General features: G+C 45.4%; 1 protein-coding gene across 1 annotated transcript in view; it reads left to right on the top strand.

Annotated features, from left to right (window-relative positions):
• Nucleotides 1-4: 4 nt before the first annotated feature.
• The window catches only part of NOC2L (NOC2 like nucleolar associated transcriptional repressor), a 36,562-nt gene continuing 24,894 nt past the window's right edge, over nucleotides 5-11,672 (top strand). Inside the window, exons 1-11 of the mRNA XM_082069981.1 lie at nucleotides 5-96; nucleotides 733-918; nucleotides 1,764-1,932; nucleotides 2,470-2,580; nucleotides 3,252-3,372; nucleotides 3,886-3,976; nucleotides 4,100-4,178; nucleotides 5,922-6,032; nucleotides 7,322-7,435; nucleotides 7,599-7,787; nucleotides 9,375-9,514. Of these exons, the coding sequence (XP_081926107.1) occupies nucleotides 77-96; nucleotides 733-918; nucleotides 1,764-1,932; nucleotides 2,470-2,580; nucleotides 3,252-3,372; nucleotides 3,886-3,976; nucleotides 4,100-4,178; nucleotides 5,922-6,032; nucleotides 7,322-7,435; nucleotides 7,599-7,787; nucleotides 9,375-9,514 (1,331 nt within the window). The 5' untranslated portion in view covers nucleotides 5-76. The remainder of the gene's footprint in view (nucleotides 97-732; nucleotides 919-1,763; nucleotides 1,933-2,469; nucleotides 2,581-3,251; nucleotides 3,373-3,885; nucleotides 3,977-4,099; nucleotides 4,179-5,921; nucleotides 6,033-7,321; nucleotides 7,436-7,598; nucleotides 7,788-9,374; nucleotides 9,515-11,672) is intronic.

The following is an 11,672-nucleotide window of genomic DNA, read 5'->3' as shown; positions in this document are numbered from 1 at the left end:
CTGAAGCCCCGCCCCGCGGAGCCGCGCGGCACGCTGGGAGCGGAAGCGGCGGCCGCGTGGGAGCGAGGCGGGCAAGATGGCGGCCGCGGGGAAGAGGTGAGAGACAGACGGATGGACGGACCGGGGGCACCGGCGGGATGGGGACGGGTCGAGGGAGGTGATTCAGCCCCTCTCAGACCCCACCTGGAGCACAGCGTCCAGCTCTGGTGTCCTCAGCACGTCGGAGACGCGGACCTGCTGGAGAGGGGCCAGAGGAGCCACGGACACGAGCCGGGGCTGGAACAGCTCTGCTGTGGGACAGAATGAGAGCTGGGGTGTTCGGCTGGAGAAGAGAAGCTCCGAGGAGACCTTAGTGCGGCCTTTCTGTACTTAAAAGAGGGCCATAAGAAAGATGGGGACAGACTTTTCAGCAGGGCCTGTTGCGATAGGACAAGGAGTGTGATGGTTTTAAACTAAAGGAGGGAGATTCAGGCTGGACACGAGGAAGAAGTTTTTGCCCCTGAGGGTGGTGAGAGCCTGGCCCAGGTTGGCCAGAGAGGTGGTGGATGAACCATCCCTGAGACATCCCAGGCCAGGCTGGACGGGGCTCTGAGCAACCTGAGCTGGTGCAGATGTCCCTGCTCATGGCAGGGGGGGCACCGGGGGAGCTGGGAAGGTCCCTTTAACACAAACTGTTCTATGAGGCCTGGAGCTGTCTGCTCATCTCCCCCATTTCTCTCCTTACCTCCCCAGGAACCTGGCAGAGCTCAGCCTGGATGAATTCCTCGCTGCTGGCTCTGACTCAGAGCCTTATGGCAGCTCGGAGGATGAAGAGGCGTCCCGGCCCGCCAAGGGGGTCCGGGCGCAGCGGCAGCAGAGCAGGAAGGTGCAGCGGGGTGAGAAGGCAAAGCAACCGCTCCAGACCCAGCCGGCTGGGAGGTGAGGGCAGTCGGTGTTCCCTGCTTGCCTGCTTTGTGCAAGGCTTGGCTCATCTAAGCACATGTTCACCTGTTGGTTGGCTTTTTCTCTTTTGCCTGGTTTTATATGTAGCCACAGGGCTTTGTTGTATTGTGTGTTGTACAGCGAGCTGTTTCTGGGGTGAGTTGGGTCAGAGCTGTATAGAAGGGCTGCATTCAAGACTGTAGCATGGTTATGGGGTACAGGACAGTCAGGTTTTCTGTCATATCTATGTCGGTTCACTAACTACAGTGGGAAAAATTGTGTATATGCTTTTAGTCTTTTACAGAGTATATTGGAATCAGGCAGAAGCTTACTTTGATTCTCCTCAGTTTGTGTGTATTTGCTCTTGCTGAAAGATCTTGGGAGTATCTGCAAGATAGAAAATGATGTAGTTCTTAGGCACTGTTAGTCGTTATTAGAAACCAATACAATTCTTTAATAGCAGATAAGATTTTTATGAAGCTTTCATTGTCAGATTTCTCTGGGAGTGCAGCTTTCGTTATTATTTACAAAAGCTGGAGAGAGTAATTCTGAGAAGTTGAGTAACAGATTTTTTGTTTGTTCTTCAGGATGTTTTAAAGACCTCAGGTCACTATTCCAATACAAGCTGATAGCTTGCTGTCAAGATTTCATAGTACTGAGTGAAAATAACTTTTTGGAAGCCCTTTAGAGCAGGAGCAGAACTGTGGCCCCAGCCCTGATAAATCCATCGCCATTTAAATTAGCTGCAGGTGTGCTTTAGTGCCTAGGAGTTGCTTGCTGTTCATACAGCATGAGCAGAAGTTTGAGCAGTGAATAAATGCATGTTAATTCTTATCTACCAGGAAGAAGGGAAAGGCATCTGAACATAAAGATCAGCTCTCCCGACTGAAGGACAAAGATCCTGAGTTTTATAAGTTTTTGGAGGAAAACGATCGCACATTGCTGAATTTTGATGCTTCAGACACTTCTGATGAGGAGGAGCAGTTGCATATACCACCTGATACACTGGAGGTACTAGGCCCTGTTTTGGGGTTCTGAAATCAATTATTTCCATTATTTAAGTATTTGAGTTTCAGTACAAGGCCTGAGTGTATTTGGGCTCATAGTGGCACAGGTGGTTGGGGAGGAGCTTCCCCAAAGATCATCTGCACGTGTTTGGGTTTGTAATCCAGAAGTCAGCCGTGGGTTTGACCTGAGCATGAGGAGTTTGTGTAAAGATTGTGAAAGCAAAGCCTTAGAGTGTATTTTGTCTGTGGCTGTGTTTTTTTGGCACCTTTCCCAATTAGAGTTTGTTTTGCCGCAGTGGATAGACTTTCTCATTGATGTTTTATGTTATTGTATGTTGTATCCATGTAGCAGAGCTGCTGGGCTTAAGTAGATTTTTTGGAATACCTGTAATTTCGTGTCTGCTTTACACAAAGTGCTGATAACAGCATTAATAAAATTCACTGTTGCCTGCATTCCTCTTCAGTAGCTACTCAGCAAAAGGGGTGGGGCCACAAAAGAAGTGTATAAGCCTTTTCTCTGTCTTGGTACTGACTTCTCTAGGAAGCAAGTGATGAAGATGAAGAAGAAGAACATGATACAGTCAAACGGAAGAGAGCTTCTTTCATCCCTGTGAGCTTGAAGATGGTTGAAGAATGGAAAAAAGCCGCAGAGGTGAGCAGGGAGGTGGAATACAAGGCACTCGAGTGTTCCCCTTTAAACATTCTTCCACATGTGTTGCTGCCTCCAAAACATGAACTTTTGATTTGTTCATCTTTCACAAAAACCTACAGAGTTGATATATGTCCATCATACAAGGTCATACTCCTAGAGTGCTTGTTACTTCAGCAGGACTTGTCTTTGCAATGTTTCTTGGGCTGCAGGATGGGAGTACTTGCCCCATATCTGAGGGTGAAGCTAGGGAAATTTATGTGGCTCAGAAGAGGTCAGAATGGTTAACTTTTGATTTTTCAACCTCTTGCTAAGCATTGTGCCTTTAGTACCTCCAGTAACTTTTTTAGTCATGTTTTGAGTAGAGGTGACATGCCTTTTGGCTTCTGACTAAGAGGGGGAGGGAGAGGTCAGATTGGATAGTTGCTTGCAGCTGGTTGATTGCTCCTCCAGCCCCAACCAATTGCAAGGCCTAGAAGCCCATTTAGAGCAGGTGAAGGCCATTAGCATTCATTAACACTGTCTGTGAATTTTTTCCGTAGTGTTATAGGATGAAACTATTTTTGCAATCAAACTTAAAATGAATTTCAATACTCTTGTCCCAGCAAAGTGCTTCAGAGTTTTAGAATACTGCTTGCTTTTCTCCTCAGCAATCCTTTTTATTTTTTCCACAGAGAAATCTAACACCGAAACTTTTCCATGAAATCGTTCAAGCCTTTAAAGCAGCTGTAGCGACCACCAAAGGAGACAGTGGTGGGGCTGATCCCAGCAAGTTCCAAGTCACTGATGCCGCAGGTGGGTTAGTTTGTTGGTGTCTCAGAGGATGTGACCTGCAGCCCACCCACTTTTACCACTAAATTAGCAGGTGCTTTCTCACTGTGTTTTATCAGCTTGTTATTCTGTGCCATCTGGAACTGGCAGTGTGGAGTGGGACTGAAACCCACATGTTCTCCTTAATCCTTTTTTTTATTAAGAAGTGCCTTTAATTTTCATTATGTTTTGGGAGAGATTGACAGTAGTATAGACTCCTAGTCATGGGTCAGCCTGCTTTTGTGCTTGGTGCTGTTTACTCAGAGAGTAAGGAGACGGCTGCTGTGCTAGAAAGCTGTCAGTTGTAATCTTGCTGTTTAAATAAAAAAATTACAGGATAAGACAAACTCGTGTTTTTGGGAAGCTTGAGGAAACATCGTAATTCTGCTATGGGAATTGTTGTCTTTAGTTCCTTGGGGATCTCTTTTCAGATTAGCTGGGAAACCAGGAATATATGGAAAATAATTTATAAATACTTTACTGACTTTTTTTAACCAGTGTTCAATGCCCTTGTGTCCTTCTGCATCCGGGACCTCTTCCACTACCTGCAGAAGCTCCTTCTTCTGAAACCCCCAAAGAACAAACTAAAGTAAGTCTGAGATTTGAAATGAGAGAAAACTGGTTGGTGTTGGTGTTTTACAGAACTGCTGAAATCTAATTTCTTTGGTGTTTTTTTGTTTTAAACATAAACCCAACTCTTGCTCATTTCCAGAATGGTCCTCCCATCCACCAGCCCACTTTGGAGCAAGCTGCGGCTGGATGTAAAAGTGTATCTCGGCTCTACCATACAGGTAAGAAAGTTCAGCATGTTTATGTTACTGGGGTCGATCTGTGCATTGCTGGGATATTTTGGAATAAGGCATATGGGTTTTTAGATCTGTTAACAACACTGCTAAACGAAGAACCAAACTATCAAGAAGATGATTAACTAAGATTTGTGTGTCTGTCCAGTCCCTGTCTTGTTTTGAAAGTGTTTGGTCTGACTAACAATTTGGAGGTCCATGGGATGGTTGTGTTAAAATAGGTAGCCTGTAAAGAAGGGCTGGGTTTCTGACAGTTCGTTGTGTCTTGTCTGACACATAATTATTTAGTGGGTTTTAAAGTAGTTTGTAGTGTTGTGCTCCTGCATTCTGCAGCTTTAATTCAATTTTTAGCACTATGATCTTGCCACTACTTGTAGTGAATACTAAGATGTTATGTTGATAACCTCACTTATGACATCTCCAAGTATGATTGTGCTCCATCCCACTAGGATATCCTGCCAGTCCGAAGTTGCTGATGTCTGGTGTTTCAGAGACAATTAATGGTTTATTTCTGAAGGAAGTTTCTGCCCCCAGTTAATTATTTTTGGGACTGCTTCATCATGCATCCCCAAATTTAGAATATTAAAAACAAAGCAGCAACATTGCAATACTCACTATTCAGCAGCTGAGGGAAGGGGATATAAGGAAGAGAAAGAGCTGATGTCTCTTAGTTGTGAGCTGGCAGAATGACTTAGCAGAAAGAGCGGTTTGATCACTAGAGGTTTTTTCTGGAGTCACGGTGCCTCTCGCCAGCAGCAGAAGATTGCAGCAGGGAAGGAGAAGCTGGCAGAGCAGTCCCATTGAAGTAACCCCGCTCTTGCGCTTACTGCCAGTGTGCTCAGTCCCAGGCTTCTCCACAAAGTTTTTCTAGTGTAGTAGTTTCTGAACAATATCTTCTTGTTTACTTTTTGGTATGTGACTTTTCAAAGGTGACCTGTTCAGTACAGAATCTCTGCAGTGCAAGGAGGAGAATGAGGAAGAAAATTAAATGTAGAAAAAATGCCTCTACTTCCAGCAACTGGGATTGCAGGCAAGAGGGATGCTGCATCAGGCAGAACCTCTCAAAGTGACTTTGAGCTCACCCCTTGTCTTCAAATTAGAAACTGCAAATGCCTCTGGGTTTGGCTCTGGGTGAACTGAGCTGAACAACCTGGAAATGCAGAGATATTGTTTCTGAATAGTTTGTCTAACCTTTTCCTTGAGCTAGAGTTAACCTCTTGAGACCTGATAGTATTCCAGCTTCTCATTAAAGAAATTGTAGTGCAATCCAGTGACTTACCAGATAGGTCAGATGGTGTGTTTCCAAGCCGTGTGTAGGCTGAGGGGGTCTTCATCATGCTTTGAACATTTGTAGTGAGATGACAGAGGCACTGGTGTCCTACTCTCTGCAAGACGTCTTAATCTGTGTATAGACTTGGCTTTTGCGGTATACACAAACGAGGTATTATGTGGTGAGTTCAGGGACCATTAACTATCCAAGTCCAGTAGCCTGAGCTCACATTTGCCAGGTTGATGTACTTTCAGGAAAGTTATTTAACCAGCCATGTCTGCCCCTTTCCTGATACAGCTTTTGTGCGTTTCTTTGAGCTTCTTCCTAGGGAAGGCTGGTGTTCCAGTCCTTTAGTAACACAGAAAATCTTTGAAACAGCAAAATATAGATGCTTAATGATAAATGAAGAAGTGGTGAGGACTACATGCTAAATGGGGTTGTGTTTTCTTTTCCCTCCATAGCTCCTGTCTTGTTTAACAGAAGCCTCGGTTGGTGCAGCAGTCCTTCAGCATGTCAATTCCATAGTGCCATATTTTTTGTCCTTCCCGAAGCAGTGCCGTGCGCTTCTCAAGGTAAGGTGACACGTTACGATATGTCATTTGTATCTGAGGTACTTTCTTTACCCCTTCAGATGAGCCTCATGGTATTTGGGCTGGATCCCATGACAGTCCAGTGTCTTGTACTCCTCTTCCTTTGCTTTTCTTTCGGTTCTGCAAACGACTCCTCCTTCTCTTACAGACCTTCCAGGTGCCATAAGCACTTTCACACTGAGATGAGCGGGCATATGTTTGTAGTTACTGTTAATCCCCATGCAGAGAGACACGGAGGTGTTGTGGGGAAGCTGTCTGCTTCCTCATCGCAGATGGAGTAATTGCTGCCTGTGTGCTGAGTCTGTGTATGTCTGTGATACTATTTCACTTTCAAGAGCTGGGGGTGGAATATTTTTGCAGAAAGTTAGTCACAACTGCTGAGCACTTAAGAACAACAAAGGAGGTGTAGAAGAGGGCAACAGGGTGACATTTAAATGTAAAGCTGCAACACAACATTTAAATGAGGCTGGGAACCCTTTGGTGATGAAGATGACTGGTACACAGCAATGGGAGGCTGGTACACCTCAGATCTGGAGGTGTAGCACTCTGCTTACTGCTGCAGTAGGGATTTTTGAGGAGACTTTTTCAGCCTTGCAGCTGGAATCTGATTTCCTGCATAGTTCATTAGTGCAGGTAAGGTAACAAGTTTCTGGAGGCATCAGCCGTGATTGTGGTCCTCCTGTGCCAGATGCTTTCTGACAGGGCCAGCCGTGGCCTAGTGAATCTGTATTCTCAACAGAATGTATTCATTTGCTTCTCAAGAAGTTGAGGGGAGACACCAATATATAATTGCTTTATCCAATGAAGAGATATGTAAAACTCAGATTAATGAACTTCCATGTCAGTGGTGGGCTGTGTGTTAGCCCAGACCTCTGCACAGACTGACCTACCCCTCTCTAGCTGGTGTAGGTGTTATGATGCACTGGGTGCTTGTCATCGTGTCTGTACTAGAGTGACTAAGGATGCGTCTCAGTGCTGCCTTACACAGATCCTGTCTCTGGCTCCAAACCCTGCTGCTACTCTGTCTTTTGAATGAATACAGCAAATGTCCAGGGAACTAGAATTAAGTTGGAAATACCATGAGAAGTATCTCAAGAATTGCAGCCTGTTTGCCCAGAGGGGAAAAAACATTGACAAATTCAGAAATCAAACTGTGGTGTTCACTCTCTAGAGACAAATGCATCTTTCATAGCATTCTTTGAGAAACTAGAATTTGGGAAAGAGCCTCTTTCTCCCTTCACTTATCTGTATCTTTTTATTTTCTGTTCCAGCAAGCAATTAATTTGTGGAGCACAGGTGAGGAAACAGTGAGAGTGCTGGCCTTCCTTGTGCTGAACAAGATCTGCCGCTACAAGAAAGACGTGTACCTAAGTCCCTTGCTCAAGGTAAGGCTGGTTCTGGCTGTGCTCTGCATGTTCCTTTGAAGTGACTTGTCTCATAAAAACAACACTTGGCCCTTGGTTTGGAGATACCTGGGTGGGGAGGGTTAGTGAAAGAATGTTTTCATTCTGGTTTATGTGGTTATGTCTTGTCCTCTTTCCTGCCCAGCAAATGTATATTGCATTTGTGAAGAATTCCAGATTCACCTCTCCCAACGTCCTGCCCATGATCAACTTCATGCAGCGCACGCTGACAGAGATGTATGCCCTGGACACTCACACCTCTTACCAGCACGCCTTCATCTATATTCGCCAGCTTGCCATCCACCTGCGCAGTGCAATGACGATAAAGAAGAAGGTAGGAACCTGTCGGTGTGGAAGGAGTGTACCCTCCTGTGCGGAACGGGTGGAGAGGGGGAAATGGCGGTAGTCTCTTCAGGCTTTTGGTAGAGTCCCTAAAGTGTCGGGATTTGTGTCTGACCTATTTCATAACATGCTGAGGAGTTTTTTGCCAGGGGCTGGGGAGCTTCACAGATCACCTTGTAGTTACCTGTGTTAATTTAGAATTTCGGTAAGGCAGGGGAGAAGAGACAACTGCAGGACAGGAGTCACTTTTCTCTCCCTAGCTTTGCAAGAGTTTGCGATGCACTTTTGATCTTCTGCCTTGGACACTCTTTTTTGCACTCTGTGAAGCTGCTGTTTGTAGCCTCTGTTGCAAAACCTTGAAGTAAAGAAGATTAGGAACCACCCTGGTGTGTGCGTCTTTCCAGTGAAGTCCATACTATTTAAAGGACTTAGTTGAACAAAAGCTGCTCTGACCTTTTGGGAGCAGCCCTGATTTCAGCTCCCTCCAGTCTGACCTCGGAAATCTGTGTCACATTGCTAATCCTGGCTTTGTTCATGTTTAGCAAAACAGACCCCTATCGATTAATTGTTCAGCTGCTACCAAACATTGCAGGATTGGTGACCAGTTAAATCTCCTGGCTGTTCAGACATGGGGATAAATGAGCAGAGATAAATGAAGTCTGGGCTGTCTATGCCCTAATTGGATTGCATTGTCTTCTTACACCCTCAGTCCTGGTCCAGACGAGAACTAAATCCACTTGATTTCACAGCTGGGAAGGGTTGCGGGAAGTTCAAATGACAACACCACAACCAAAATGTACAAATCCAAGTAATAAGCCAATTGATTTAAATTAAGCAGTGGATGGCTATGGAAGGTGATTACAAGAGCAGATTGCTTATCTGTTGTGTGCAAGAGAAGCTGAGAACAAAGCTGCTTGGTACATCTCAGTCACCTGTGTCCAGCTTAAGTCCCTACTGCAAGGTTTGGTCCAGTGGCTGCAACTGAGGGTTTCTGTCCTTGTTTCAGGACATATGCATCTTGCTTCATCCGTGCAAAAATGGAGGTGACCTGTCCCTTGGAAATCTGAAACAAACACAAGTTGGAGCTGGGTCACTTTAAGTGCAATCTGCTGAGTTCCTGGTGCAGTTTTGGGGAATACACGGGCCTGCAGAACTCTTTAAAAAATGTGTCCTTAAGGGAGCAGGGACTGTCCCAGCGACTGAGGGTAAACGGAACAGTTAAAGGTTTCCTAGTGCTCGCCCACATCCCACCATCTGCTGTGAGCTGGGTCATTAAATCATCCTTCTCCAGTGAGCCCTACTTGTGAGGAAAACCAGCCTGTGTGGTTTTCATTATTTCCTTCAAGGCACTGACTAGTATGAAATCATTATATTGCCAATGCAGGATCTGAACTTGCTGGATGAGGGTCAGCCACTTGCATTGAAGTGACAGCTAGAATGTTAGTTACTCCTCTCTAAACACTGCACAGCGTCCTCCTAGAGAATGCTGGGTAAAATGAGTCCTGTAGAGGAACCAGAGGGAGCTCCTCTCAAATGCCTCATTTTCAAGTTTGTGCCTATATTTTCCCCTTTTCTGCAGGAGAACTTCCAGTCAGTGTATAACTGGCAGTATATCCACTGCCTGTATTTCTGGTGTCGTGTTCTCAGCACCATCTATCCCAGTGACGTCATGGAGCCCCTGATCTATCCTTTGACACAGGTCATCATTGGCTGTATAAAGTAAGTAGGACTTTTTTTGCTTCTTTTGATTATACTTTTTTTCTTTTGCTTCGTGTGGCAGAGCAGTTACTAAGGGCTGATACTGTTACATGATTTGGATTCAACCTTCCATTGTAAGGAGCTGACTGAGAGCTGCTTTTGATTGAAGTGTTCCAGTCGAAGATGTGTTGTGAGCACCCGTATGTTTAGGGGGTGAAAAAGTTGTAATGTAGCTAATTCTTTTCTGGGTTAAATTCTCTGTACAAGAGAAGTTGTGGTCTGAATAGCCTGGGCAGATTATCCTCCCAATTGTATGAAGTGGCAAGGAAAGATTTACTGACTTTCCTCTGGACCTAACGTCGCCAAAGTACAGAATCAAGTCCTCATCTCTAGCTCTGTAAATATAGTCAGAAGATGCATTTTTGGTGCATATTTGTTAGTATTTCAAGAGCGATGACACATTTATTGTATTTAATATGTCTCTGCTGAGAATTTCTTTCTCTTTTCCCATCAGTTTCTATGTTTATGAAAATGTCGTGCTTTGAAATGGCTGCTAATAATGAGCATTGAGGGAATTTCTGAATCTCTGGTGATCTCTGAAGTGCCATTAGCTGTGTTAACCAGATTCTCTGCTTTAAAACACCACCTGCCTGGTCTTGAAAAACTCCCAAGTGGTGATGAAGATAAGCAGATTTAAACGATCATTAGGGTATGCATACATCCCTCTTCCCAGCCCCCATGCACTGCCCTTGAAGAGCTTTAGTTGTCCTGTGGATGAATCTAGGCGGTTTTCTACCTGTCCAGGCAGATAAATCAGCACTCTGGGGCCAAGGAAAGGTGAATCGGGTGAGTCTCGGCAAGAGCAACAAATAGAATTTGTTAGCGTCTGTGATGGACGGGCTGCTTGGCATGAAGTACACTTGCTGTCTGACAAGGCCTTAAAGATTTGGGAGCCTGACAGATGGATTCTAGAGTGGGGAAAATAGGAATAGATTGGCTTCCTTACTGAGCCAAACCAGTGTCCGGGATATCAAAAGGGGGTAAGGAGGCTGGCAGATGTTTCTGTGGGCTGCCCAGCTTTGAGAGGTGTGTGTATGCGATCAAGAAACTGTGTAACATCTGGAATTCCTCCTTCCGTTTCTGCCTCTGCTGTGGTGTAGCACTCTGGGTGCATCCCAGAGGTGGTGGAGCTGGGAGGAGACTCCCTCAATGCCTTTTGTACCGGGAGGTGGCGTCTGGCTCCAGAGAAAGGGCTGAGAGCTGGTGTCTGTCTGTCTGTGGGACCTGATCGGCCTCTGTGTGAGAGGAATGGGGAGAAACCACCATCCGTCACAGGCTTTTTGCTCTAGGCAGAGACCAGGGCAGAATTAGAGAAGTCATTAAACACGATAACTAGAAGAGAGTTGCCTACTAAAATCCAAATTAGCTGCCTTATTTTCTTGCTTCATCTTCTTGCTTTCCAGCTTATAAAATGCACTGAAACTATTTTTAATAATACATATTTCAGAAGCAGATCCCATGTGTGTCTGGGAGTTACCTGTGCTCAAGATGTGGTCCAGAGAAGTTGGGCTACTGGATGGAGAAGGGCTGGAATTGGTGGTTTCTGACTTTTGTGATGCTGGGAAAGCCTAATTGCTGAGTTTGCTCATGGAATTGCCATGTAATAACGAGCTATGCTGTTCTTACAAGCAATTGAAAGGTTGCAGTTGGTTTGACCTGTGGGGCAGTGCTGTATGTATTGTAGAGATGGTAGAACGTGGCGGAGGTGATTTCCCCCTTCCTTTCTTTGCTTTGTGCCTTTGTCTGCCTCCATAGTCCATAAATTCCTCCTTTTGATCTGTGTGCTTGCATTTGTTTGAGTTCATGGTTGCTTTTTTTTGGCAGCAGAGATGTTGCAGAAGCTTCTGTTGTCCCTTTTCTCTTCATTCCGTAAAGTGGAATGTGGCCATGTTTGCTTGGATTTCTACCTTGCTGCCAGTCTCAGCTATAAAGTTCCTCCTTGGCTTCTAGTTAAGTGAGGATTAGAGAGCAGCCTCTGCTGAGATGGGGTGTGAGGCAGTTTGAACGCCCCGGCTGCCCCCTGGAGTGACCGGGCAGCTGGACCCAGCTGTGTTTTGTATTCCCTGTGCATCCAGCCATCGGGAAGCTGAGCAGATTGTTGCATTGCCGCACACTCTAA

The sequence above is a fragment of the Streptopelia decaocto genome (genome assembly GCF_964273445.1).
Source record: "Streptopelia decaocto genome assembly, chromosome: 20".
NCBI classification, from domain to species: Eukaryota; Metazoa; Chordata; class Aves; order Columbiformes; family Columbidae; genus Streptopelia; species Streptopelia decaocto.
The sequence above is the reverse complement of the archived record's forward strand: the minus strand, read 5'-3'. Positions and strand labels throughout refer to the sequence as shown.